General features: G+C 37.2%; 1 protein-coding gene across 3 annotated transcripts in view; it reads right to left on the bottom strand.

Annotated features, from left to right (window-relative positions):
- Positions 1–27,323, bottom strand: part of adgrb3 (adhesion G protein-coupled receptor B3) — a 181,879-nt gene that overhangs the window by 65,944 nt on the left and 88,612 nt on the right. For all 3 annotated transcript variants that reach the window (XM_006638700.3, XM_015362907.2, XM_015362908.2), the window contains 5 exons: positions 26,942–27,136; positions 25,420–25,488; positions 13,894–14,002; positions 1,369–1,515; positions 1,198–1,273 (listed from right to left, as the gene is read on the bottom strand). In XM_006638700.3, the coding sequence (XP_006638763.2) occupies positions 1,198–1,273; positions 1,369–1,515; positions 13,894–14,002; positions 25,420–25,488; positions 26,942–27,136 (596 nt within the window). The remainder of the gene's footprint in view (positions 1–1,197; positions 1,274–1,368; positions 1,516–13,893; positions 14,003–25,419; positions 25,489–26,941; positions 27,137–27,323) is intronic.

Below are 27,323 nucleotides of genomic sequence, written 5' to 3'. Positions count from 1 at the left end.
CATTACTATTGTACAGTATATACCGAATGCTTCTTTGCAATCCTGAAATCTCAACATCCTTTTCTCTTAAATTTCACTTTAGGAAGGAAACTGTTTTCTTAATTTCACAAAACATGTACTGTATTTCCTGACACTCCTGGAATATCTTGAAGTTAGAATTATTTTCAGAATGTCAATGTGATCCCTCTGGGTTTCTACAGGAATGTGTTAATATTGAAACAGCACAGGGTGCCCTTTCTGAGTTAACACCTTCACAAGCTGGTGCCACAGGGCGGAAAGACTGGATTGACAGTCCAGCCATGAGGATTAGGCCAGACAGTTGGCTTGTCCTCAAAACATTGCATGCTTCCCTAGAGAATTTTCATTTTCCATTTCAGGAAGACAGCCGTTACAATATCGCTATATTCCTGCATCTACTACAAATGCCTAGCCAGTAAGTCTAGCAATGAATAGGTGTTTTTAACAAATTAGCAACTAGATATCAAAAACAGATATGAACACTTGTCATCATCACTGAAAAAAATAATGATGTTAAAGCTGTAATAGTATTTTAATAAAATACTAATAAAAATAAGCATTTAATGCATATTGTGCAAAACGTACAACATTTGATTTTAAATTAATTTCTTTTAAATAAAGGTTTTTTTTTCTCTGAACTTAAATGATGCTCTGTGCTTTTCCCTAATTTAAATCTAGCAACCTGTTTCTCTGAGCAAATTACATGAACCATTAATCATTCACTCTCAACAACAAAAATAATTATCTTTAAGTCTAACAACATTTACTAAAATTTCAGAGCAACATTTTAGCTTTAAGACATAAATCAGACCAAAAACTACTATGTTATAAAGTAATATAATATAAAAATATACCAGTATCCACTATAAGGTTGACATCAGTGCTATCGCTGTGTCTGTTGAAATTCAGCAGGACAAAAAAAACAGCAGGATGGTGTAACCTCTTTATCTATTCATGTCATAATTGACACTATAAGCAGGAATTGCCATAATTTTAATGTAATGTGCAGCTTCAACAAGACTTTAGAATCTTTTTTTTTATTTTAGGATAACTCACACTTCTATAAAAATCCTCCTTGCATTTTGTCAGAAGTAATGATTTTTGTATTGCCACCCTTTGTCATATGTGATGTAGTATATTTGAATACTTTAACATTCTGCTGTATCTTAAATGCCTTACCTTGGGGATGGCAGAATAAGACCTAGGTTTTTGTAAAGTACAGTTCCAAGAATAAACACTGTTGATCCATCGAGTTCTGCAAAAAGAAAAAAAAAACAGTAAGACTGGGTGAGATAACTGCACTGCATGAGAAGTATTTTCAATGTGTCCAGGAAAGTAATTTCATGTTACCTTCAGACTGTGGAATGAAGATCCCTTTTGGAATAACAACCTTGTCTTCAGAGTTCCTTGCCCAGTCAACCATACCCTTCCTGCCTTTCATTGGGAAGTTAATGTCTGTCAAAACTGACACTGCTGGAAGCTTCTGTATGCTCGCCACTGGGAAAGCAAGAGGACACAGTGATTAGAAAATGTGATGTATCAAATCTACATGCTTATTTGTTCTCAAGCATAATAAAGGAAAACAAAATTTAGGATACACAACTTTAACCCATAATTACCACTGAAAAATACACTTGATTAGTTATCTATAGGTAATGAATTAGCTCTGTCACAAACTGAGGTGCACAACCAGGATATTTACAACCAGCACGTTGCATAATAAACATTGATTAAAACATCTGACATCACTGCGAACAAACCTACATGCTCATCAATAATCACTGGGATCGTGTATCACACAGAGTATACCATATACAAGTTCATTGAAGAGATTTACATCAACAGGGGTATTTCTGATGCTGGCACCTTTAAGACTCTGGCAAAGGCTGTCCACACTGCCAAATCTCAAACCCTGTGCGTTACAGGAAAACAGACAGTGCCCGTCAAGTGCTGGAATTGTATTTTGTGATCGGTGGGTGGGTAGAAAGAAAGATATAATATGGTCCGAAGCACAAACACTACTCTTCTCCACAACTGATCCATAAGAGGGAAACAAAAATATTTATGTTCTCTATGCCAAGATAGTGGGAGCTACTGCTTCACATAATGCCTGCGGCACTGAAAAAACACCACAGGTGTTAGCAGATGGTTTCAGTGCAAACCTGCAGCACGTAGGAATACAGCACTTTTCCTACAGTACATGTTGCAGTCTTCCACCTGACTAGCTCTGCTTTATTTCTCCTCCTGACACTTCCCTTCGTTTAACGGAAGAGGTCCCTTTGTCACAACCAGGTCAACACCTAAATTCAGACACAAAGACCCTAACGTTTATGCATTCACAATATATTCATGCACCGACACATTGTCCCTCCAGTATTACAAACTTTGTCAAATGGAGAGAGGAATGTGGCAGAATCTCACTCAGAAACGCTATTAAAAGCGCTGTTTCTCTCTACATAAAATAAGGATATTGCAGGTGCTCTGGAATTAATTTTCTGGAAAAGGAAGCCTTATATACTGTTTTTAGTACCTCTATCCAATTTTTTTTAAATGTAAATGTCCACAGAACTTACATTATGCTGTATATTACATTCCGCAAAACTTTAGAAAAGCAATACGTTTTTTTGCCTTTCTAATCATGTAACACAAACATAATGTTTATTTGAAATGTTGTTACAAACAGGCTCAGAAGTAGTACTCATTTTCATGAGGGTACTGGCCTAACCTGACATAGAGAGGTTGTATTACATGCTTAGAAGATGTAGCAGTTTGCAATCTCTTTTCCGTAGCCCTCTGCGGCAGTACGCGGGGGGCGTATCCAGTCCCCTCACGCACTTTCACCTGGGAAGGCGTACGCACGCATTTATGTTACGCACTAAGTTCTTGTTTTGTTTTTACCTTACGCGCCCTGTTCACCAGACTGAAGGTAACGCAGTACAACGGTACTTTTTGCCTTTTTGCTCCCTGCTAAAGGCACCCGGGGAGTTGACTTTTTACCCGTGCTCGTCGCGGCTCCTCCCACTACACCCTGTCACATCTCCTTACAATAATAAGAAGAAATCCTAGCAACTGTATATATGTTTCCGACGTAAAGAATCTAAAAGCAATCTACACATAGGATTGAATACATACTGTTCCACGCAAAAATGATACATTAATACATTTGCTTCATGAAATGAATTACTGGGAAAATTTAGAGAAGCCAGATTGTACAAACCCAGAATGGAATTTATTCAGGCCTTCTGAATGGGGGCATTGAATTAGAAAGTCTGGTCTAGAGGTAAGAGCACCACCTACTGCCAATGGCAAATGACAAATGGTTGTTAGAGGTACCTGTTAGAGCACATGAGCAAACATAACGTGTACATGCGTAAAAGGTGCTTCAGTCTGTACAGCACATCAATGCAATGACAGCCTTGAGCTTCTCTGATAAATCCTAGGCCGTGGTCTTATTTAACAATTGCACAATACACGCTTGTAGAAGAATCCATATAATGCTTGCTTTGGTCTGTGTATTCAAACCAAGCTCTCTTGGTGGCAGAAACAAATGCTAATGGTAATCCCTGTCACTTTACAGATTAAAGAAAAGAATATTCCGTGTATTGTGCATTCTACACTTTCACTTAATTCTTTCCTTATACAGAAACAATGCTATGGATAATTCTATTTTCAACTATAACATGAAGCCATTTTGTTAATCCCGAGAGACCTGTGCTTTGTAATAAAAACTGTTGCCTTCTATGGATGTAATGAGAGAGGCAAATGACATAAATGAAGTCCTGAGTCCTGAGTGAATGAGCGATTCAGACTGAACTGGTAAATATAATTTACAACAACAATTCACATTACCTTCTTATGAACAGTACATTTTATCTTGAATTGTTGTCAACAAAAATTTGAAGATTCTCTTCAATGTGACTTTCTTATAATGTACAGTACGAACTGTATATTGTAACGCCTGAATGTCTCTGATGATCTCTTTCATACTACACTATGTCACTGTAACATGATGGATACATGTGCTACAGTTCACCTTCTAAGATGTATCCCATATAAACACGCCATGTCACCCATACTTATTTCAAAATGCCTCATATGAAGCGTTTAAAGAACATAACATCATTGCCTAAAGTTTATTTTAACTATCCCATGTAATGTTTTCTTTGAAATTATACTTGCACTGCATTTAAAAAAATGTTTTGGTACATGTTAGAAGCATCCTTTCAAAAACTATTACGGTATATTTATGGAGAAAATTGCTTGCTGGAAAACATGGAAGAGAAGTCTGAAAAGAGCACTGGCTGCAGAGCTGATGATCTTCACTACCGCCCTCTGAGACCACTAAGCAGCGCAGGCCACTGAACTGACAGTTTGGATTGCCCTGGGTTTAATGGGATTCATACAAGCTTCTCCTAACAGCACAGAATTTATGAGTTGTCTGCAGGCCAGTGTTTGGAGTTTTGCAGACTATAAACTGCCTGTGTGGAAGAGAAAACTGTCGAACTCGGAGTGATTCATTCAATCACTCTCACTCCTAGGCAAAAAATATCAGTGTACAACTGCTATGTCTTCATTTTCCCATAACAAGTATTTTAATCTCCCAGTGCTCCTTATGTTGAATGCAAGGCTCTTAGGGTTCATTTTAATATGATATTGTCCCTATTCTGCATCTTCCTAAGTGGTTAAACCAGTTAGTTTGCTTCCCTGGATACAGGTTGAGCACTGTGACCATGGGTTCGAGCCTGGGTCATGTTATTAGACGACTGCGATCAGGATTCCCTCAACTGTGGCACACAATTGGCTAAGTGTCACCAAAGCTCTCAGAAACACAGAAACACACCCTGTGGAGGCGCCAGGATTACAGGCATGTGTAACTGCCCGAGGGGTACAGTATTTGCTCCTACTTCACTTGTCATTGACCCTTTGGTACAGAGCTGGGTTAAGAGATGCAAAGTATGGCTAAATGTGGGTGGACCAGAGAAGCCTGCTTACATCTCCTCACTCTCCCTTGCGTGTGGATGAGGGGTTTGTGGCTGTAAGTCAAGGTGTGAAAAACAGAACTGGTTATAACAAAAATAATTTTCAATTTATTGTAAATAAAAAATAAAAATATTGTCTCCAGTAATGCCACAATAGCATTCATTTTCAACCTAGGGAATGTTTTGCAGGGGATTGAGGTATTGAAGTCTGAATATTATGAAGATACAGGATGCTTTTACTATGTAGAGGGAGGTTCAAAGCACCAGATGTTCACTGACACATGGTTGCAAAAGCATTAGATGCAGGCATATTGTACCAAACTGCAGGGGGTGCATCTGAAAAATGAGTGTCTTTCAGGGTGACTGTAGGTAAATGAGCTGTATTTATTGCTAGTGGTAAAAAGCTAAAAAGCAATCATTATTGGGAAATATGATTATAAAAAATAAATGGGTTATCTTTAATTTTGCCAGGACTTTCTCACACTGTTTTTCAGTCTTTTCTAGATTGGAGTTTTTCAGAAAGCAATCTGTATTTGGAACTAAATCTTCAAAAATCACCAAAAGGTATGGTAGGGCCTTCACGGGTGTTTGGATATCTGGAAAGCTAAAATGTATTAAGACTAAGGATTCAAGAGAGAGCTAACTTAATTTCCAATGAGCAGAAGCACAGATCAAATAATGGAGGTTTTTAAGGGGAAGGTCACTGAATGCTGTCAGAGAGCAATGTTTCAGGAATAACAATAGGAAAGTTAGCTTTGGAGCAGTATATTGCAAGGCGTGGATGAACAGGATGAAAAGAAGCAAGTAGATTAGAATACAGTACCTACAACTAAAGAACCCTGTTGCAATAAGTAGTTTCTTTGTTTGGTTTACAGTGGTTTACCTGTCTGTATTCCCTGCATAACAAAGCAACACAATTCTATTACAAACAAAAATGGCTGGAGACTTTTTGCAGTGAAGCCAGTACCTGATGTTTTACTCCCTGCATGGGACCTTTTTTAACAAAATCAAAATATTACATTGAGATATCACATGTTAGTGTTGCATGTCTGCACCCTGTGATGAACTGGCATCCTGTCCAGGGTGTATCCTGTCTCATGCCTGTTGCTTTGCAGTATGGGGTAGGATTCTCCCACAGTATTGGATAAAGAGATTAGAAAATGAATTATAGATACTGATATGTTGAACCAATACAAACAAATAGAACAAAACCAAACATTAGTGGATTAGGTAAAAGCAATTAAATGCAGAAACAGTTTGCATAAATCAAGCACTATTATCATGTTACCACCTGAGACTCACTATCAGTCTGGAAAGACTGGAAATCCCCCAAAAATACGTTGACAGTAATTAACGATCTTGTTCTTTATGTAAAATACTGTACTGATGCAAAATCTCTTCGAACACACAGTACAGTAGGTACACAGAACTAAAACATTAGACGGTCCCTAAAGTTAGATGTTTTACCATTTAAAAAAATACAGGGTCACTGGGGTGCCAGAGCCTATTCCAGGGAGTATCCCTAAAATTATTAAAATTAAAAAAGTGATCACAAATAGTTTATTTGGCTTATTATATCAACCCAACCTGCGAGAAGAAGTAAAATGATAAACTTACTCATAAAGAGAGCTTGATAGCCCAAGGAATGGAATACTCACAGAAATATGAGTCACTTTTCGCAAATCACAGCACTGGTGACCTTTAAAAAATAACAGTTTTTTTTTTCACATTGGAACACTAAAAATCAAGGAATTGCAGGAGTGCTCTCCTTTTCCAATAAAGATCTTTTGACAGCATCCTGATAGGCCTAAATTAATCAGTTTCAGCTGTTTTGATTTTTTCTTTCATGAAACATACAGAATAACTGAACGTCTCTATTAAGAGGGGAGTAGCAGAAGCAATACCTTTTACTGAATCCTTAAAGGGAAAAACCACACAAAAAGCATTAAGCTGTCTATATGCTTTCTGCAATGACTAACTATGCAATGAGTCATGAAGCTGTGTCATATTTGAAATTGTTCATAGCTTGCCTCTTCAATAACAGAATGAAAATAATTTCAGAACATTACCAGCATCCCACACAGAGAAATACAAGAAAAAAAAACTAGATTTCTAGTTTAAGAAATTAATTCCAACAAACCCACTGTCCACAGGCTGTCAGGAAATGTGTAAAAATGTGTTCAATGCAGCATTTCTTTCCCACCCCCTCATTCCTAAGTACCTTCTGACTCTACAGTCATAGTGGGTCTGATACCACGGCAGCAGTTGGCCATTAAAATCTCCTACAATGTGAACAAAATGTGCTTTTCAAATGAAAATCTGAATGTATAAGGGCCTACCAGGAATTACATTAATGTTAAAAAACCCTGACCCCCAATTCATTGAAAAGTGATGTTTTCATTGTTAAGGTTGCATATTTTATTATTATTATGATGATGATGATTATTCCTTACACTTATATTGTGCTTTCCTGGATACTTTCCTAAAAGCACTTTACAGGTAATAGGGATTTCCTCCACCACCACCAGTGTGCAGCCCCACCTGCATGATGTACCAGTACACTCACCACACACCAGCTGTCAGTGCAGAGGAGAACAGAGTGATGATTATTGGTAAAAAAAAAATAAAAATTGGTCAGGGCCAATTAGAGAAACACCTCTACTCTTGTCAAGAAACACACCTGGACTTTTAATGACCACCACCAGCCTAAATTGTCCTTGCAATTTTGCTGATAGAATTTCTTTAAAAATATTTTTTGTATGAATATCCATCTATTGTATCAGATGCAGCTAATATGGGTAATCATTTAGGTATGAATAATGTTAAACATTCATAGAGGTGTACAACACTGACACATAGAAGCTGCAGCAATGTAAACAGAAGCCAGCTCATAGAGCCATACTCAAAGTTATGACATGGAAGTTCTGTAAATAAGCCTAAAGAGTAATGCTCTGCTTGCTGAAATACATTGTATTGCCATATTGGCATGGCAACACCTCTTCGCGAGAAAGAAAGGCACTGCAGAGAATGGTCAATATGGCCCAGAAGATCATCGGCTGCGGTCTCACCGAGATTAAACAGCTCAAGAGGACCGCTGCCGTGGTAGAATTCTGGCCATCACAGAGGACAGTCACCACCCCGGGCATGAGCTCTTCACCCCACTGCCCTCAGGCAAGAGATATAAGAGCATACAGACACTTACCACTAGATTCTTCAATAGCTTCTATCCACAAGCAGTGAGACTGGCGAACACATTTAGCCATCCCCCTCAGACCACACCTACACCATCACCATCTACCTCATTGTAATTTATTTATTGTAAGTCTCCAGTCATTGTTTACACGTCTGTATTGTTTACATTCAAACTGTCTGCATGTTTCCTTGCACATTGTCTATTGTTTGTTTGTACATTGTCTTGATGCACTGTTTGCACTTTGTTTTGTTTTTTACACTTGTTTTACAATCGAGAGACTTTCTGTAAGTAAGAATTCCATTGTACCAGCACCGGTTACATATGGCAATAAAGTTCAAGTTCAAGTTCAAGTGATTTACATTGACAGACTTGGTATGCCATTAACCAAAATCTGTCTTGAAGCTTATAATGAGAAATGTATGCTGTAATGTGGTTTTAAAAAATAACATAAGTGGATTTTGATTTTAAATTAGTGGTTGAATAAAGCTTGAACCTGACAATTAGCTGCATCTTCCAGGAACAGATTTGCTTTTAGACATATTATTTTACAGTCCTTTACATGCAAGTATGTATTTTTATATCGTATTGTGCATTCATCTTAGATAAGCTGCTCTGCTCCAGTTATTGTTAGAACAGTTATTAGCATTATGGTTTGAGTGAAAGGTTAATGCACTGAGAAGGGACAGAGTGGCTGGCAGTTTTACTGAAGTACCCCACTGAGGGCAGTGCAGTAGCGACAGCAGGATATTTGTTACTATGTCTGGAAAGTGCCATAATTCACTCAATTATGCTTCAACATCTTAGTCCAACAGTTGCTTTCCACTTTTCAAATGGAAGTAAAAGGTTTTTTTCGGCAAAAAACTGTTATTGCATAGAGGTAAATCTATTCACGTGAAAATATTAAAATGGGAATTGAAGTGTTTTCGTTTCTTTCGCAGTCAGGTCAGTTATGTTGGCATAACTGAATTTTCAGGGGTCATTACTTAGCATTCATAATAAAGACGGAATAATCTGTGATCAGTGTTATCAGATGAAAGCATATTAGTTCTATAAGGAAAATAATTGAGGTATCCAGCAATTTTCATGAAAGAAAATGGACAAAACAACCTGCATCTGTTTTCAGAATTTGCTGCAGATTCTGTGAGTTCTAAAAATGTATAACTGTTAATGTGACAGTTAGTTAAAAAAACACATCCTTTCGTGTTAATCCTGCACCTGTGTGCTACATTTGGTGCAGAGAAGGTATCAGATATTTAATGGTTAGGCCATTAATCTGTAAATGTTGTCAGAAATGGAATCATTGCCATATGCAAGCATGGCTGCCTGGTTAATATTCAGGATAGGAAAAATGCAGTATATGTTTTAAAAATGATGTATCATGAGCTTTCAAGTTAATACAGTGTAATAATAACAATACTGCAGCCATCCACACTTTTCCTTGGAAGTAACAAATAAAATGTCTTGCATCTATTTACAAAATGTGGTACAGTTTGTTTGAAAAATAACAATGGACAGTATGACCATTAATATGAAAAATGTACAGTATGTACCATAATGTGCATATGCTGCAGTAAATATTAGTCAATATTCATAACAAAAAAATCTAAATATGATTTGAAAACACCTTTCTTTTGGAGTATAACTTTGTATTATTTTATAGTATAAATGTTCTGCACCTTTGAAAATAAAAGCCAAGAATGTAATGGAAAATGTAACTTCTGACACCCTCCTCCTACCCATCTGTACCTGTGTGCCAAATCTGTTGAGCGATTTTCAAATGCATGAAGACAGACAAAGGCACATACAGTACACTGAACTTTATACTTAAGATTTCAAACATATATTGGTTATACAAGCAGAAAGAAAATCATTTTTCTGATAAGGATTTTGCTAGAGTATTCAATTTGCAATTGTAGTTCAAGATGGCATTTTTGTCACTAAATCCCACAGGGATTGTCCATTAGACAATTGCCTAATGTTTTCAGATTACTTGGCTGCCAGCAGTGAGCAGAGCTGCAGATGAGCAGATTACAACAACAGATTATGGGGCTTTGATTCTGAGTGAGGAAAAACTTTCTATAAATGCTGTCTTTCAGTACAATTCAGTAAATTAAATTTGTTTCTCAAATATTCGTCAAGTTTTCTGTTAGGTGAATTACTGAAGAAAAAAAAAGTTTTTGGTAGTTAATTTAATAAACTCTTCTTTGTTAATTAAAACTGAATACAGTTCCATTGTCCTATTTTTTTACCTGTACAGTACATGTCATGATCATCATGCCTCCTCTTGAGTGCGCTCCGACCCTTTAGTATTTTAGTTTATTACGTTTTCCTGCCCCCTGTTTAGTCTGCCAATATCGTCACGCCCCTACGCTTCACGGGTGCACAATACTACAGGAGTCGATCCCCTTCTTACTGAACACCCTTGGGTCTGTGCAGCATAGTGGCCAAACATCTGAACTTACACCTGGTGGGCTGTGTGTTCAGGCCCCTGTTGATGTAGCTTGAGTAAGGTACCTCACTCCAATGGCTCCAGTCTACCCAGCTTTGTACATGGGACTCACCATCGCTGGGAGGAATCACTGTGATCACTTCATGCTTAGAAACCAGGAGAAGCTCTGGGCCGATGACCCACTGTGTTGCTCAAAGACAATCACAGTACCGACTCTAATCAGCAGGGTACATAGTTTACTGTACATTCCAACGAAGCTAATCAGTTCTTAATATCATATACTGTAGCTATAACTATTTCTGCACTTCATATAGGTAGGGCTAAAGATGTTTTTTGTTTCTGACAGTTTCTTGTGTTTAATTTATTTTGTATTTTAATGTTTTCATATTTCTTCCACACAGCATACACTTTCATACAATGTAAAGTACAATGTAATTTTACCTCCTGAAATTTTAATGAAATGTTTGGAATAAGTAGAAAATAAAGATGATAAACAGCAGTGACCCCACTTCTGGTGGGTACGGGATTCTGCTCATCCATCACAAATGCAGAAATGTGAAAAGCCTCGAGCTAGCAGGGCAAGGGAAAAAACTATATTGATGCATCACACTGTTGAGACAGCTTCATATTAATGATGATCTGTCAGAAATAATTTTCACTTCATCTTGCTTTGTAATATTATGGTAACTTGTTAACTTTGCAGAAAAAATACTGTGAAAGCTACAAAGCAAATGTTGAAATGTTCCACCCATCAAATTAAAATGTGTGATTCTTTAATTACATTTCATAGACTAATACTGACAATGCAAACAGTCCATTTTATTTTTTAACATTAAAAATCCAATTTTAGTCCTTCACATACAGTATGTGTACAGAAATATTTAACAGCACAGCTAAAAGCTGCAGATTTGTTCTGACTCGTATTTAACACCACCTTTTTTAAGGAGTAAAATGTCTCTGACAAAACTGGTGTGGAGTATCTATATACTGTATATGGGAATACAGTACATCTTATTTAGAACCTAAAGAACCTACACTGCCATATATTTTTCTTCAATTAAAGTTTACATTTCCACAGCTTGATTTATGTGGATAATATGTAATGTGCACAGCTTTGTTAACATTACAAATCAAAACAAAAAATAAACATCAACACAGAACATTGCTTTCATGGCATTCTGACTTCTTTGTCCCTGTTGTTTTCACTGTTGCCTTTTCAGCTGCCAACGTAAATAAAACAAATGCACAAGTTATTAATATTTAGTGCCTAGTTTCAAGTGCACTTATCTGTAATGTGAGAAAAAATCAGAGATGAAACAGATTTGAATAAGAAAAAAGTCTGCAGAAAATTCAATGATGCATTTTCTGTTTTTAATTAGAAGTGTTTGATCTTAATAGTGCTCTGATTAGAACTCTTCGAGCAAGGACAAGCAGGCGGTAAGAGTGACAAAGGATTCTTTGTGTCAAAATGGTCTTGGTTAGAAAGGGAGGAAAGCTTAATGCTTTCTGCCTTTCTTGTTTTCAAAATCATTATGATGACTTCCTTTTTTGTTGATTGTGGCAGATTCTTTATGAGTCTTGGAGATGAGACATTATAGGGAAAAATGGTTCTCTTGCAATCAATAGTAACTGTTTTACAGTATCTTTATTAAACTATGAAATAAACTACAGCACATCTTATCTAATAAGATGAAAGCAGGACAATGTTAAAACTTAAGTGCTGAAACAGCAAAACAAAGTGAGAATGGTCTAAGGAAGGTGATACCCAAAGGCATCTTCTCGACAGATGTAGCCAATGAGGGTTTGTGTTTGTCAAAATGCTTGACTTGAAAAAGGAATGGAAAAAATGGTTGATGTACAATATATAGCTATGTAGAGAAATGCTCTGCAAATGTGACTAGAAGACGTCTATTGAAGGATAGATTTTTGTCTTTAATTTCAATATTCATGTTTAGATTTTGATGACATATCACCAAACAACGCAGCAGATAACACTCCACTACAAAAATTAATTCTGGACCAGCTCGCAAGGGGTCAGGAATTTATTATTCAAAACTTATTAAACTTTGCTTACCTTGTCAACATTGTAACTTATTAAACAATCAAAAATATTGAAATCTAAAATTTTATCCAAGGCTTCAGTCATATTTGCACATTTCAGAAATGTTAGGAAAATAATGTGAATTCCCGCACAACAATGTCCAGCTTTGATCAGTGTGCTGCGTACTGCACTGTAAATCAGAAGTCATATTACTGAGAGCAGTCTTCAGAGAATTATACTGTTCTGGACACTATACAGATTTTCATTAGATTTTCCTTAACTGCAGTTCTTAATATCTTTAGCAATTTTAGTAAGTGAGCTGCTAGAAGTATATTTATAGATAATATTTTATTATGTCTCTCCATTTTAAGATACAGTATACCTTTTAAAATACAGTATTTACCAACTAAAATCACATACTCTATAAATAGCAGTATCATTTTGTAAACTTCATCTGTGTTCTGGCTTAACTGAACTCACTGACAGTGTTTTTTCTCAGCGGTTCTTAAAACAAATTTAATTTTTTTTTTCCTCTTAGAATCCTTCTGAATAAAGACCTCAGAACTTTAAATCTCTTGGTCATCTCTTGGAAAAGGGCAATAATTACCACAATTACCATGTTTTGTTTGGAAACAAAAACTGGTACCAGCTTTACATGTAAAAATAAAGTTCACAGTTTTTTTCAGTGCATTTTAGTTTAGTTTTTAATCAGTTTTTTACTTACATTATCCAAAGAATCCACAGCACAGTGTAATTCTCTTTTTGATTATTTAAAAACATGCTATAGTGTTGAAGAAGGTGAAGCTTATCTTTGTTTGAACTACTGTACCAATTACACATGGCATCTTGTTCAGTTCATCTTGTTTAATAGTAATCAAACTATTAAATGTATTTTACATTTGAGAAATCTTGGTCATACATTACGTACCATTTACAAAGACTCAATTTCTTCTATACACTCATAAGTAGCTGATAAATTGTATAATATTTTATGAAAGTATTTCTGTAACAATCTAGCACATTTTAATATGAAGCTTAATTAATGTTATTGATTTATGCAAATTACTTCCTGGACATTATGCACATTAATTCCGAATTAATTAACGTCAGGTAATTGACACGGGACATTAGAGCAGGACCTAATGCTTATATGTCTGAATTAATGATTTAGAGTTCAGCAAAAGCAGCAAAAAAAATCTCTTGCTCTACATACCCAGGTTTCCAGTCATCAGGTAGGAGTTGTGGAAGTCCTTCATTCCCAGGCCCACAATGTGTATGAAGTCTTCAATCACCTGCATTAGCTCAACAGACACAGGGTAGATCTGTGTGGAACAAAGCATGGAGTGATGAACTTCAAGAGCAGATAATTTTGGCAAAAAATGAAGAGCAAACCTTCTACTTTAACAGTGGCTTTGGAAGTTTAAAAATGGCACATTTTACCATGGCATCCAAAACTAAACTCTACAACTAATTCATGTGAAAGTGATATTTGTTTCCCCTAAGTATAGCACATTGAAATACAGAAACCTCTAAAACTATTTTGAGTGAATCACAAAGTTTGCAGAAGATAAGATAGTAGATGCACTAATGGATGCTAAATACTCCAAAAAGGCTCTGCCTGTATAGGTAAAACTCCAACTCCAACTTTGTGTTTTTTTCTTCTATCTGTACACCAACACTGCTGCTGTAAAACAACTTGCTCCCCCTGGGGATAATAAAGACTCTCTCTTACAGTCAAACACAGTCTGTCAATAGTAGGGCATAAACTGGGACACCATAAATCTCACTTGCTGCACTTCCTATGGGATCATGTGACATTTCAGCAAGACAATGCATGTCCTCATGATGGTTTTACGTGTAACAGTTATGCCACTGCAGTCCTGCTTGCCAGACTTGGGCCCCTCTGTGAGATGAGCTAGGATAATGTGGCATTTAGGGCCCAGAGACCAGTAAACAGTTCCACAAGACAGCATCTGTAATCCAGTCAAAGCCTATGCTGCAGATGTAGAGCTTGTATTGTTTCCAGAGATGGCCATTCATGCTACTATCCTGTGACCTTTACACTAGACCCCTTTTGATAAAGCTTGTAGATGCTAGCTGTTAATCAGCATAATAAAATTGCCTATCTACCTAACCAAATCTATGTAAATTCACTTGGTATAAAAATATAGATTTTTTGCAGCTACAAGTTTTTTAAGTTCAGTATAACAACACTCCGTAGCTCTAAAGGATCTCTTGTGACCATTTCTGACATAACGGAACCACTTACTAAATTGATCAAAGCTCCCAAGTTCTTTCAAGCCTTAACAATCAGCTGATTTAAAGGTGCCATTTAAGACTTTTTGGACTCTAATGCTCCAGGACCAGGTTTGCCTACACCTGTTCCAGTCTGTTCTTTTGTCCTTGTGAAGGTGCTGCATCACATGATATGTAGAGTTCTCGTTTCTCCACTTGCACGCAGCCATTTTTGAAAATGATGCACTTTGTTTTATTGCGAGACAGTCCCCCTCTTCCACCCCCAATAATAAATGTATGTTATTATTTCTAGAATTAACCTCTATGCACTGTTTCAGTCTGCTAACAGACTGAGACATGAGGTCATTAGCAGCCAAGAATGTGACATGATTTGGTTGCTGGACAAAATAGCAGACAAATATTGATACAAAATATAAGGAACAAGCTGAACTATTGTTAATCATACTGTATATTACAATAATATAGTAATAATATACTATAAGATTATAGATTACATGATTACATGGCATGCATGGTTGGATAGAATTTTGGGGTAAGAGCTCTCTTTGTCTCTCACCTGGTTTGTGATTTTTATTCACAATAGGGGTTCTCAAATGACCCCTGCCTCCAGAATTACTTGTCATCCTGGCATCAAACACAGACAGACTCTTCTCAGAAGATACTTTTGTGGGCTTCGTGGGGCAAGGATGATGCCCAATGTGTCACTGCCTGCCCTAAATGCAACCAGCCTAAGGAACTCAGAACTCGAGCCTTGAGGCTTTTGGCATCTTTACCTGTGACCAACAAGCTGTGGACACATTTCTGCAGCCTTAATCACTGACATGCTGAAATCCCAGGGTTACACTTCTATATTAGTGGTGGTGGACATATTCTGTAAGGCTGCACATTTTATTCCTTTAAAGAAACTCCCCACTGCACCATACAGTATATGAAGGATAGTTTTGCCTGGCATGTCTTCCGTTTTCATGGCATACCCACAGAAAACTCTTATTGGAGACTTTAATTTTTATCTTGATTCTGGTGTGCATTCTGCAGAAAACCTTGCATGAAAATCAATCTCTTATGGTCATATTGAGAAAATTAATGAGGAGCCTGAAAAGAACTAGCAATGTCATGTATGAGAGTTTCACCATAATTAGTACCAACTTCTCGCCTGGGCCAAGATTTCCCACAATATCCTAACCAACACTTCCACTGGGACATCAGTGTTTCAGTATGCTGATGGATTTCAGCCACATCTCCAGCTCCTGGACTCCTCCAGCACATTTGCTCTACTTGTGGATGAGGCAGGACTCAATCTTCATCAGACGTGGTCCTGGGTTAAACAAAATCTCCTCAAAGCCACTCAAGCACAAAGAGGTTTGCAGACTGGCAGTGGTGTTCACAGCCACCTCTTACAGCGTGGCTGTTAATCTTAAGCTTCAAGTCCCATTGTGAAAAGCATCTTTCTGATCAACCTGTTGTGGTGGCAGCCCTTGGTTTGAGGTATAATGGCACTTGGACTCCAAGAAGGTGCTTGGTAAGATCCAGTACTCTAACCCCGTCTTCCCCATAAGCTCTTGAGTTCACCAGCCTCAGATTTTCCTGCTGTGAGGGCTTTAAGAATTGTGACCCTTGTGGCTGGCATGGGATTACTGTCCATCATAAACACCTGCTCATGTGGCAGCTTCTATCTCATGTACAGTAATTTGTTTCAAAGCTCCTAACACTTGGGTATTAGCATTTAATTACGTAATCTTTTGTTTTTTCCCCTTTGTTCTTTTCTATTTTACTTCCTTTTGGATTTTCTTCTGCGTCTCCCCTCTTCCATTCTAATCATTTGCATGTTTCTGTATTTCTTTGTGGATCCTTGTGCCAAGACAACTGCTGCCCATTTCATTCACATATAATCCATCGTCTCTGAACAGATGGCGTTTGTCATGGAAAGGGTTCCAATGGCCAAAAATGAAGCCTTCTTCTGTACACCATGTCCTCATCCATGTGTTGTGCTAATGGATTTACATTTTTAGCAGATACAATCCTAATTTGAACAACTCCACAGAATGTATGGAGATTGCTCTTTCAGAATCATTAACACGTTTCTTTTCAGGGACCTCCTTCAGAGAGAAAACAGGTAACTTGGCCCTGTTCACTTGCTGAATTGAGTGTGGTGAAATTCATCTCCTTGATTGCCAGACGAACCGTGCTTTTTCAGGAAAGGGGAAGTCATTGATGGCAGATGACATACAGTCCTTTTTATTATATCCCATGGTGCTCATAGTTCTCCATGCTGACAGGCAATGACTGTTTATGTAAGTTAAGGAAGCAGAGGAGTTCAACAGACCTAAAGGGCTTGCTTCCTGAGATTGAATAGAATAACCCAGATAAAGAGCTAATGTTCTGTACTGTATTGTGTTGTGACAATGTGACTAGACTCCTCTGGCTGACTTTTTTGTTGTGATTTGGTTGCATGGGCTGATGTCAGGTTGTTATGTTAATGTACTTAATGGGAACCCATCAACATTGTGATCTGTGTGTTGTGATTGTGTGGGTACTCATTGACATTTTCCCTCTACATTTATTTTTTAATTTAAAATGATACCTGATTAGCTTTATTTTATTTCTTGTGGTTGCTGGATACGTACTGCATAGCATGATTGTTTTTTCTTGTGGTCGAGATAAGTATTCAGTATTCTTTTTTACTGATTATTGACTGATTTTTTATATTGATGTTTTTGACATGCCTTTTTTAAGGAAGATTATTTTCCAATTTTTGTGGACTGAATTGTGTGAGTGTGGGGGGACTGCACTTGTGTTTTGACTTTGTATCATGGTGATACAATGGTACAAGTGTCAAAAACTGAACAACTGAGTGGGGAGTGGGCGGTGACTGTGGTGCTCTGTTGAGCTAATATAATATAGATAATATAGGTAAGTATATCATTTCTATTTCTAGAAATGTGTATTTCTATCATCTCTCGTTTATAGTAGCTGGTGTGTATACTTTATTCACTCCAGACACTATTGTCTTCTGAAACTAAATAAGGTTCTGATACCAAGAGGGTAATGTTTATGTTTTATACAGGCTAAAGTATCTTGCCAAACATCCTGGTTGTTTAAATATTCTAAAAATGAAAAAATAAGTATATCCACTACTGTGGAAATTTGTCTTTGCCTTCTCACATAAACGTATTAGACACCTCACATAAAATCACAAGGGGTACATGGAAACACAACAACAGTATGTAAAACATGAACGAATGGTTAAATAAATAGGTAATGGAGGTAATATATATTTACATACATTCATTGAGCAGTTTTATTGCAGAGGGGACAAAGGACTTATTATAAATGTTTTTCCTTGAATTTGGTACGCTAGACTGTCTCAGTGATGGGAGTGTCATGGACTGAGAATGGATTGGGAGTGTGGGATGAGCTGTGGTGATCCTGGCCATTCTGAGATATGATACAGATTGCTGAGCTGGGGCCACTGTTTCCCATTTATTTGTCTTCAAACTGAAGTGGTGGGACACTTAATGTAGGATGTTAATGTATTTTTCCAGGTCTTCTCTAAAATGTCTAGTACCGTGGAAAAAAGTTGAAAGTGATTGAACAAGTACTGTATACAAAAAAATGTGCATGATTTTTTTAATGAAGACAGGACATTAATTGGTTTTCTCAGAATAAGTAATATAAATAATGAAAAGAATACATTTTACTGTTGTATTTCGGTTTTAGCAGCCCCAGAGAGGCCTCTTATAATATTTCCAGTTTAAAAAGTGTTTCTAAATGTTTTCATATATTTGTATTTATATATCTTATATATTTTCTTAATTTTTTTGCACTTTTCTGGTATTTATGGTCTTATACAGTATTCAGAATAAATAGGTTTAGCAAAATAAAAAACATGCTTGCATGCTATAGAGAGGAGGGTTTAATCCCTGAGTGGTCAAAATTCGCTGAATGACAGTTGTTTGAACCAATCAGATTAGCTTTCTTTCTAGAGCCGCTCGATTTGAATTTGTAGGGCTTCAGTAGACAGTTTTGTTGAGATGTTTTTTTAGGAACTCTTGAATTCTCATACTAAAATAGTAAACGGAATCACTTTCTCAAGGTAAGGTAAAATGTTCTTTATATATTTTAGTTCATTTTTGCTTTAGCGTTTGTAATTTGCTAGAGAACCGATAAATTACAGATACATTTTCCTACTCCTCTAAACTGAAACGCGAGATGAACAGAACTGTTAAAAAAGGTTAATTTGCTTTATGCTGATGTATCTAGTTACGAAGCACAGTTCCGAAAGCACTGTCGAATTCCTTATGGAAAAACACCACATTTTGCTTTTGTTATTCTAAATTATACTTTAAAAAATCGATTTAACCTGAAACATTGTATGAGGTTTCTCCCTTCTCTTCAGACGAAAGATTAATTAAGTGAAGAGGTACCTACTATACAGTATATTCCTATCTGAGATAGAAAGTAAGTGGTCCAGGACATGACAAACCTGACATTCATGACATCGCTCTTGAATTTTATCTAACATTTTGGCCCCAATTAGCTCCTCTTGTGCTTGATGATATATCTACTGTATGACATCTGTGGAAGGCTCTTTTCTAAGGGATGTTAATACTGCTCTTACATCTTTACTTTGTTTAAAAAAAGATAAAGATTTCATATTTTGAAGAGAGCAACTGTCTTATGTCTCTGATTTACTTTAATGCCAAGCTGTATCCTAAGGTGTTATCATCCCAGCCGGGGGCCTGAACGATTAAATTAGCACACCATGATCATAGATATTTTTCGCAGGGTGTTTGTCTGGTAACATTTGTGTGTTTAACTGTGTTATACAGACCCTACTTCTGTGCACATTGTCTCTCCTTGTGTTGCTCTTTTTTTGGACACAAAAAAAAGGGTTTTGATGAGCTGACGTGGAAATTTCTTGATATATTAATAGAGTTATATTTTTATTAGCCTTCAGCAGTGGTGTTAACAGGCAGCAGTGCTTCTTCGAAACGGGTAGTTGCTAACTGGACAAGCTTCATGTGTCTCCATAATGAAAAGAACGCGCTCGCTGCTTTTTAAGTTGTGTGATTCCTCTTCCTTCTCCATTAGGTTAGTGGGATAGATTGCACACCACAATCTCTGAATTCATACAGAACCCCAGCAAAGGTGTATTCTCCATTCTGCAGCATTGAGGGGCTCAGCCAAGACATATTAATAATTTGATAAATTATCACTGTTTGGTTTTCGTCCTGATACTGCTCTGCTTTGACATCTTCTGTACGTGAAGAAAGTCTAGTTTCTCCCCATATATACACTTCAAGGTATAGTATATACATTATTGGTGTTACCCTTAGACACTGGAGATTATATTTGTTTAGTGGAAAGATTCACAACATTCTTGTTTGTGAATCATAAACTCAGGCAATTCCTTTTTCACTTTTCCACATTGGAGAAATAAAGGAATTCATATTTTAGCCAAGATTTTTAATGAGAATGGCCTTCACTCATTCTAGGACTTGCAATCTCAGTACAAGGTACCTGACTCCTCTCTCCTTGTTGCACACATCTCCACTCTGCAATGTGTGCTTCTGTTGTCACCTGGGGAGCAAGAATGTCTTGCCAACCAATGCATAATCTGCCGGATTGCAGGGGCAAAACAAAGGAATTTGAAATATAAATTTGGATTCCAAAAATACTAGTCGTCAAGTAGGTAGCGGTGTCAGTATGCGTAGGCTGCAAAGGAACAAGTAAAGGTTTATTCCATGCTGTGGAGCCTTCTTCAGGTGTGATACAAAAGCCCAGAAACCTATCAAGATGTGTTTTGGACTGTGGGATGAAACTGGAGCACCCATAGGGTGAACATACAAACTCCACACAGAAAGAACCCCAGACCTGGAATGGAACCCAGGGCCCCAGCACTGAAAAGCTAACCTCTGTGCCACTGTATCACTCTAGACATCAAATTCACAGAATTTTGTATCACAGAGTGCACTTAATTTAATTCAGATGCTATCATATGAAACGTGTTCCTAATCTTTTATGTATGCTCTGGGCACCATTTTATTTATTGTGGAAGAGTCTGGATGCGTTTAAGCTAAGAAAACGTGTTTAGTTAGTTTCCAGTGTGTCCTTGTAAACAAGCACATTCCTTGTTCTCGCCTCTCACTCATGCTAAATTATAATGCCTATCTGGACATTACACAGCGGCGTGGAAGGAGCTGGTTGATTGCTCTTACCAAGATGCTGGGTTTCTGTGGGGAGCCTGCTACCACTCTATATGATTTATATACAGCTCTCAATTGCTCAGACACGTGGTGCCAGGGGGTTGCATGGAAGGATTGAAGTGCAGCTGCACTCATATTCTTACTCTGTGGTATATTTAAGGGGTACTTTGTGAGAACCTCAGAGGTGATTACTGATAAATTGTGCGTGGGGGGTGTCTTGTATTGTTTAGTTCTCTTTTTGTTCTGTTTTTGTACATCATTTAAATGTCTAAATCATGTTTCACAAAAATAATATAAATGGAACCAAACAAAAAATGACTGACAGCTTTGTTATGATCAGGCGACTATTTTCAGAAGGTACTTCAGCTATCAAGAACGTGTGTCAGAGCACATCAAAAGATCTTTGTAGAAATAATAACCTCCATGATAAGGGCAGCCATCTTTCAATAAATCCAAAGGCACGATGCTAAAATGCAATTATTTTAAAATACAAGGTTTAAACTAAGACAAACATTAGACTTTACAATGTACTGTATGAAGAAACTCATCAGCAGAATTCTTTGGCTCCCCTAATGCTACACATTGGCACACACATTAAGAAGACCTTTATTCAGCAGAATTGATCATCTATCTCATTTCATATATATTGAGATCCTGAAGTTTTTATCACAGTCGTCATTTCATTTCACTTATAATTTACTGTCACTGGCACCTTTCTGCAGTTTTTTTTCATGCACTTCTTAAAGGGAACTACAATCCTAATTCCTCAGACTGGTTATTAAGTCTATGTAACAAAATATATTAATTGATGGTATCTCAAACGTTTACAAATTCCAGATTCTGCACAAAATTGCCATGTTGTCGCAAACCGCTGGTCTTGCCACAGGCGAGATCGAGAGTTCGCCAGAATTGTGACATAAAATCAACCTTTCCTGCTCACTAGTCATTTGAGAACAAAAATGGAATCTTGGTCTTGGTCTCTTTCTCAATTTATGAGAAAATAAGTGCAAGTTATTCCAACTGCAGAAATGTTCCAACATGATCTGCAAGCAGAGTTAACAAGCAAGTAGTATTTGTCAGCAAACTGTCTCAAGGTCGATATGTTAAAGAAGAGTTTACATGGTTATGAAGCCTGACAGTTTGTAATATGAAATATATTTTGATTTCTGATACTGAACCAAATCTTGTACTCAACCAGGTGCCATTGCTACCATTTTTGCCCATAAAAGCAACCAATGACACGAGAACACTTGACTGGGTGATCTCACTGCTTCATAGGAAAACAGGAAAAATCTATCTTCTTTGTACTTTCACTGTGGTTTGAAAAGAACTCTTCAATGCTGATTCTTTATGAAGAATTAAGCTGATTCCTTGAAATGTAAAAATAGTGATGTGATTCCCCTTTAAGATTATTGTTTGCTTATTTATTTGTTAATGTGTAGATTATACTGCTTACTACATAATGCTAGCCAAAACGTTTGCCCTAGTATTATTAGAGCGTTTGTATACCGTTCAAAAATCATCAGGCTAATTCGCAACATACTTTAGAGAACCACAGACACAGGGTTTTACCTCTCACCTGCCTACTTTATGTTCAGTCTCAGATGCTTTTATGTAAGCTCTTAACACATAGTAGAGCTGATGTTTTTGAAGCTTGTATTCTTCAGTACAAAACAAGGTCTATGGGAAAATAAAATAAAAACATAATACCTCTAGCCTGACTAAAAGGCAGCCCTTCTTGCCCTTGTTTTTAAAATTAATGAGTGTTCAAATGACACTACACTGCACGATGCAATTTAGAGCAAAGTAAAACTTTCAGGAGTCATTCAATTATTAACACTCATATATGTTTTGTTGTGAGTATAAATAGTCTCATGTTTAGAAAGTATACTCTAACTTTCACAATACTGTATGTGTAAACTGAAACTAAACATCGGCAAATCTTCTCTTAGCCCTGTGCTCTGTTATTGGAGTGTACCATAAAAGTTTCACACAGGCAGCAGGCAGTATGCTCTTTTTGGAAGAATAATGTATCATATTGCCCTTCAGGCACTGAGAGACTGAACTGCGTACAATTCTTATCAAATAACTTGCCATGGTAACAGAATACTTTTATACTCTCATAAGAATAGCCCTTTAATGGGTAAAGTCTGCAGAAGGAGGCGGTAGCAAGACCACCACTAGAACAGCACTTTAGCTCCCATGTGACATTGGTATTATACTCTCCTAAAGTTATTCAGTGGACATCTCCGTACAGACAGTGATATATGTACCTCACCGCAAGAGCGCTGAATAGTATTGTAATGAAAGAAAAGGACGAAAAGGACAAGTATAAAAATTATTGGAAAAACTGGCTGAAATCCAATGTCGTCACCTATAAGGGTAAGAATAGTTTAACCTGATGGTCCCACATCCATAGAGAAATCCACCACTAATGAATGTTTAACTTTTTTGTCGCACTTTGTAAGACGAAGAAGCTGTTGATAGCCTCTCTCTCCTTGCTCTCTAGGATGCTCAGGGTCTGAATTGTATTTTTTCAGTTTGTAGAGCAAAAGAAAGGGCTTCTGAACTGTGAATAATGGGAAATGTCTATGACAACACACTTGAACCCCTGGCAATTACCGACACAGCTGTTCAGGATATGAAATGGAGAGATTCTGCAACAAATGCCTTGGTTTTGCACACATTTCTAAGGGCTTAACAGATGTGACATCTGTACATGCACATTGTATTTGGAATATTCTTTCAGTTCCTTGGTTTAATGTGTGCTTTAAGAAAAGTACAGCACACACATGCAGCAGATACCTACAATGTGTGTTTTTTTTAATCTGTTGGCTATTTTAAGACGGTCTGCCAATATTAGGACTATGTGCAGTTTCTGTGTCCCAGATACATTGTTATGTTATTGTCTTAAAAGTCAAAGCTCTAAACTTCTGTGATATCAGTACCCCAAGCCTGATCAAAGCTATCTCAAATGTCATATGAATGTGGCACTACAGATCCCGTATATTTACCTCATTTGATTACATAGTTTTAGAGCATGAGAAGAAGAAGCGAGATACTCCCATATACTGTAAAGAAACAATAGATCAAGAAGACTTCTGAAGGCCAACCAGTCGCTCAAACAACCAAAGCTCTCGCCCAAGTTCAGGGTGAGCTCTGTGACCGCAGGTTCAAGCCTGGGTCACGTCACTAGGCAGCTGTGACCGGGATTCCCAACGGAGGGCCACTGGGATTGGTCACCATGGTCCCTAGCGACACAGCAAGGCCTGCAGGCTCCCTGGCCTCTCCTGCAATCAGCACTGAACGGTCCGCACGGGGCTGTGTTGCCTGCAACGTGTTACAAGATGTGAGACAGAGGTGCCTGCCTACGCTTTCTCCTTCTCCCCTGTGTGGCACCTTAGAGCTCATAGCTGACAGTCGAGATGTGAAAAACTTAATCTTGTCTTCTAAACTGGAAGGGTATAACTAAGAATGGTCATTCTGTTGTTTTAAAAAAGAAAGGTTTTCAACTCGTCATTTTAAAAAAACATTAACAGATGCCAAGTTCCGAATGGAATTTTAAAATTGTAGGGAGTTTATTTATAAACTACCTAAAATTCATTAGAGGTGTTGCAGATGTAATGTTAATTTGCAGAATACATGATTCAAACATTAAGCTTCTGAGTTTGACAAATTGTGAATCTCTTTGAAAATATGAAAAGAATGTGAAAAATGTCAGTGCCAAGGTTTTGAGCGATTGTTGCTGAGCAATGGCGAATCTTCAGTACTGAGAGCTGTAATGCAACTAATAATCAGCTGTGACGATGCTGCTGCCCCCTTGTGGATCCCAGGGGTATTTAGGCTAAGAGAAATTCACATCCAGGGATTTAATTTTCCCTGTCCTGGACTAATGCACAGTTTCTAAAGCTTCAAAACATGGCAAAGCTGTACCTAGAACAGAGCTTATTTGAGATATGTGACAAATTCCAGTTTTACAGACTTTCAGCTACAGACATCTTTGGTTTGTTCAGGTGAATGCTTAAGCCTTGAATTAATGTAATGTGTCCTTTGTTTAGGTATGTAGTTCATATAATGCAAATTTGCAAAAAGTGCCTATTTTAAATAATAGTTAAATCAACATTTTTATATGCATTTTAAAAAGGGCTGTAGTAATCAAATATTTCCAATAAACCATTAAACATTTTGAACATGAATATGTTTTCGGTATTGATATCCAAATTCAATAGCGATCGATAATATCAAAGAATAATGGAAAAACATTAAATTTGTCATACCTGTTGGGCATCTTCCCATTTCTCCTTGTTTTCTTCCTCCAAAAGATTACTGATAATTTGAAAAAAGTTCTGTGGCAAAGAAATTGACAACATTGTAGTAAGTAACATGCTGTAAATAACCACATTTTGAGGTGTGTCATTAATTGTCTTCCTTTTTCTCCTTGAAATAATAATTATATGACCACAGGTGTGCAGCACTTAATTGCTGTTATAGTATTATTTGTGCACTGAGGTGTGCTCCAACTGCACTAAATGTGCTTTCATCAGCGTATCCCTTGACAGCTGGGTGTGGGGTGGGTGGAGGGAGCTGTCTGGAATAATAAGACCTAGTCACACTGCCCAGAGAGAACAAGTTACACTTCTGAATTTCAAGAGGAGAAAAAAGTGCAGCTTTTGTAAGCAATCTCAAAACAGATATGCTTGTGAAGCAGTAATGTCTATGGGACCTATTTTAAGCATCACAAAAGACCATTTAGGAATAAAGCAAATCAATAATCCTCCCTGCATTGTTGTTGGATTCCAACAAACAATAGGAGATGCGTCAAGCTGTTCTCCAGGGATACCTCTTGTCTGAATGCTCTCTGCTGAATAAAATATTTTTCTGCTGCTTCAGATGGACCCAGGAGAGTCTTGCTACACATAAGAGATGACTTGCTGGATGATGCCTCATAGACAGAAACACCTCAAGAGTTTTTAACCCATGAGATAAATCACTGCAGTTCTTAAAATCCGGTCACACAAGTCAAAAGTTGAAGTCTCAGTGGGTGCAGCTAAGCAGTTTTTTTAAATAATCGTTTGGATGTAATGTTGCATTATTACAGACATGAGTGGACCTGGACCAATTTTAAAATGAGGAACGACAGGCATCTGTCATTGAGAATTTCCTTAGGATGTACAAGAATAAAGCACTAATAATCAAATTCTGAAATCTTAAAAAGACAATTAAGGGACATGGGAGGACAGCAAAAATGAACTTAAATGTATGCTAACTTATTCGACTGGAAAAAATATTACATTCTGAGAAACTAGTCATCATTTATTTTATTTATATTCTTGGAACATCCAAACATGCTGTGAATATTATACAATATGTGTAACCACATCAAGGAAAATATTTTACAATATAAATCTGCTCGCACTATGAACTATTGTAGATCACTGAAATATTTAAAAAAATCAGGGGATGCTTCTTTGACACAAGTCACATCAAACAATTAAGAGTTGAAGCTCTCCCTTGAGTTTGTCTTGCTTTCACCATGTATGTGTTTGCTCCCTCTGGTGGTAATTCCTCTGCAGAAAAAACCTGCAGTAAAATGCCTGCATAGAACAAAAAATGTCACTGACTCCTTTTTAAATAAAAGAAATGAAGACGGAAGATGAAGAAAGCCACATTCTTCAAACCATTTATGACCTATATGCAATGACATCTGACATTTCACTAAAATCCACTTTCCTTTTATAAGGAACTTCTGTCTCAGGAGATTAAGTTTTTTTTCTTGCCTCTTGACAATGGCATGCTTACCTGCACATCATCAGAGGATGGGACATAATTGGCTCTTTTAAATGTATCTGTAACATTCCGGAGGATCTCCACAGAGGACAGAAGGTCGCCAGCATAGAAATTTCTTCTCTGGGTCAAATCCAAGAGGGTTTTGGTCACCTGAGACATTCCATCACCTGCCAACATCCTCTGTCCCTTGGCGAGGTACCCCTTAATCTATAATAAACAGAGTTATATGTTAACATGTGGCAGACATTGCTTCAATGTCATAATATAATCCTGAAGTGAAGGAACGTTGAAGAATTTAGGGCTTGTTCAAGTACAAGGCAGTACACCAGCTGAAAGATACACTAAACTAGATGAACACTGTCATTTCAAGGTCTAAGTCTTGACCTTAAACATA

The sequence above is a fragment of the Lepisosteus oculatus genome, chromosome 17 (assembly GCF_040954835.1).
Source record: "Lepisosteus oculatus isolate fLepOcu1 chromosome 17, fLepOcu1.hap2, whole genome shotgun sequence".
In the NCBI taxonomy this organism is placed as follows: Eukaryota; Metazoa; Chordata; class Actinopteri; order Semionotiformes; family Lepisosteidae; genus Lepisosteus; species Lepisosteus oculatus.
Note: the sequence above shows the minus strand (reverse complement) of the source record. Positions and strands in the feature narration are given on the sequence as shown.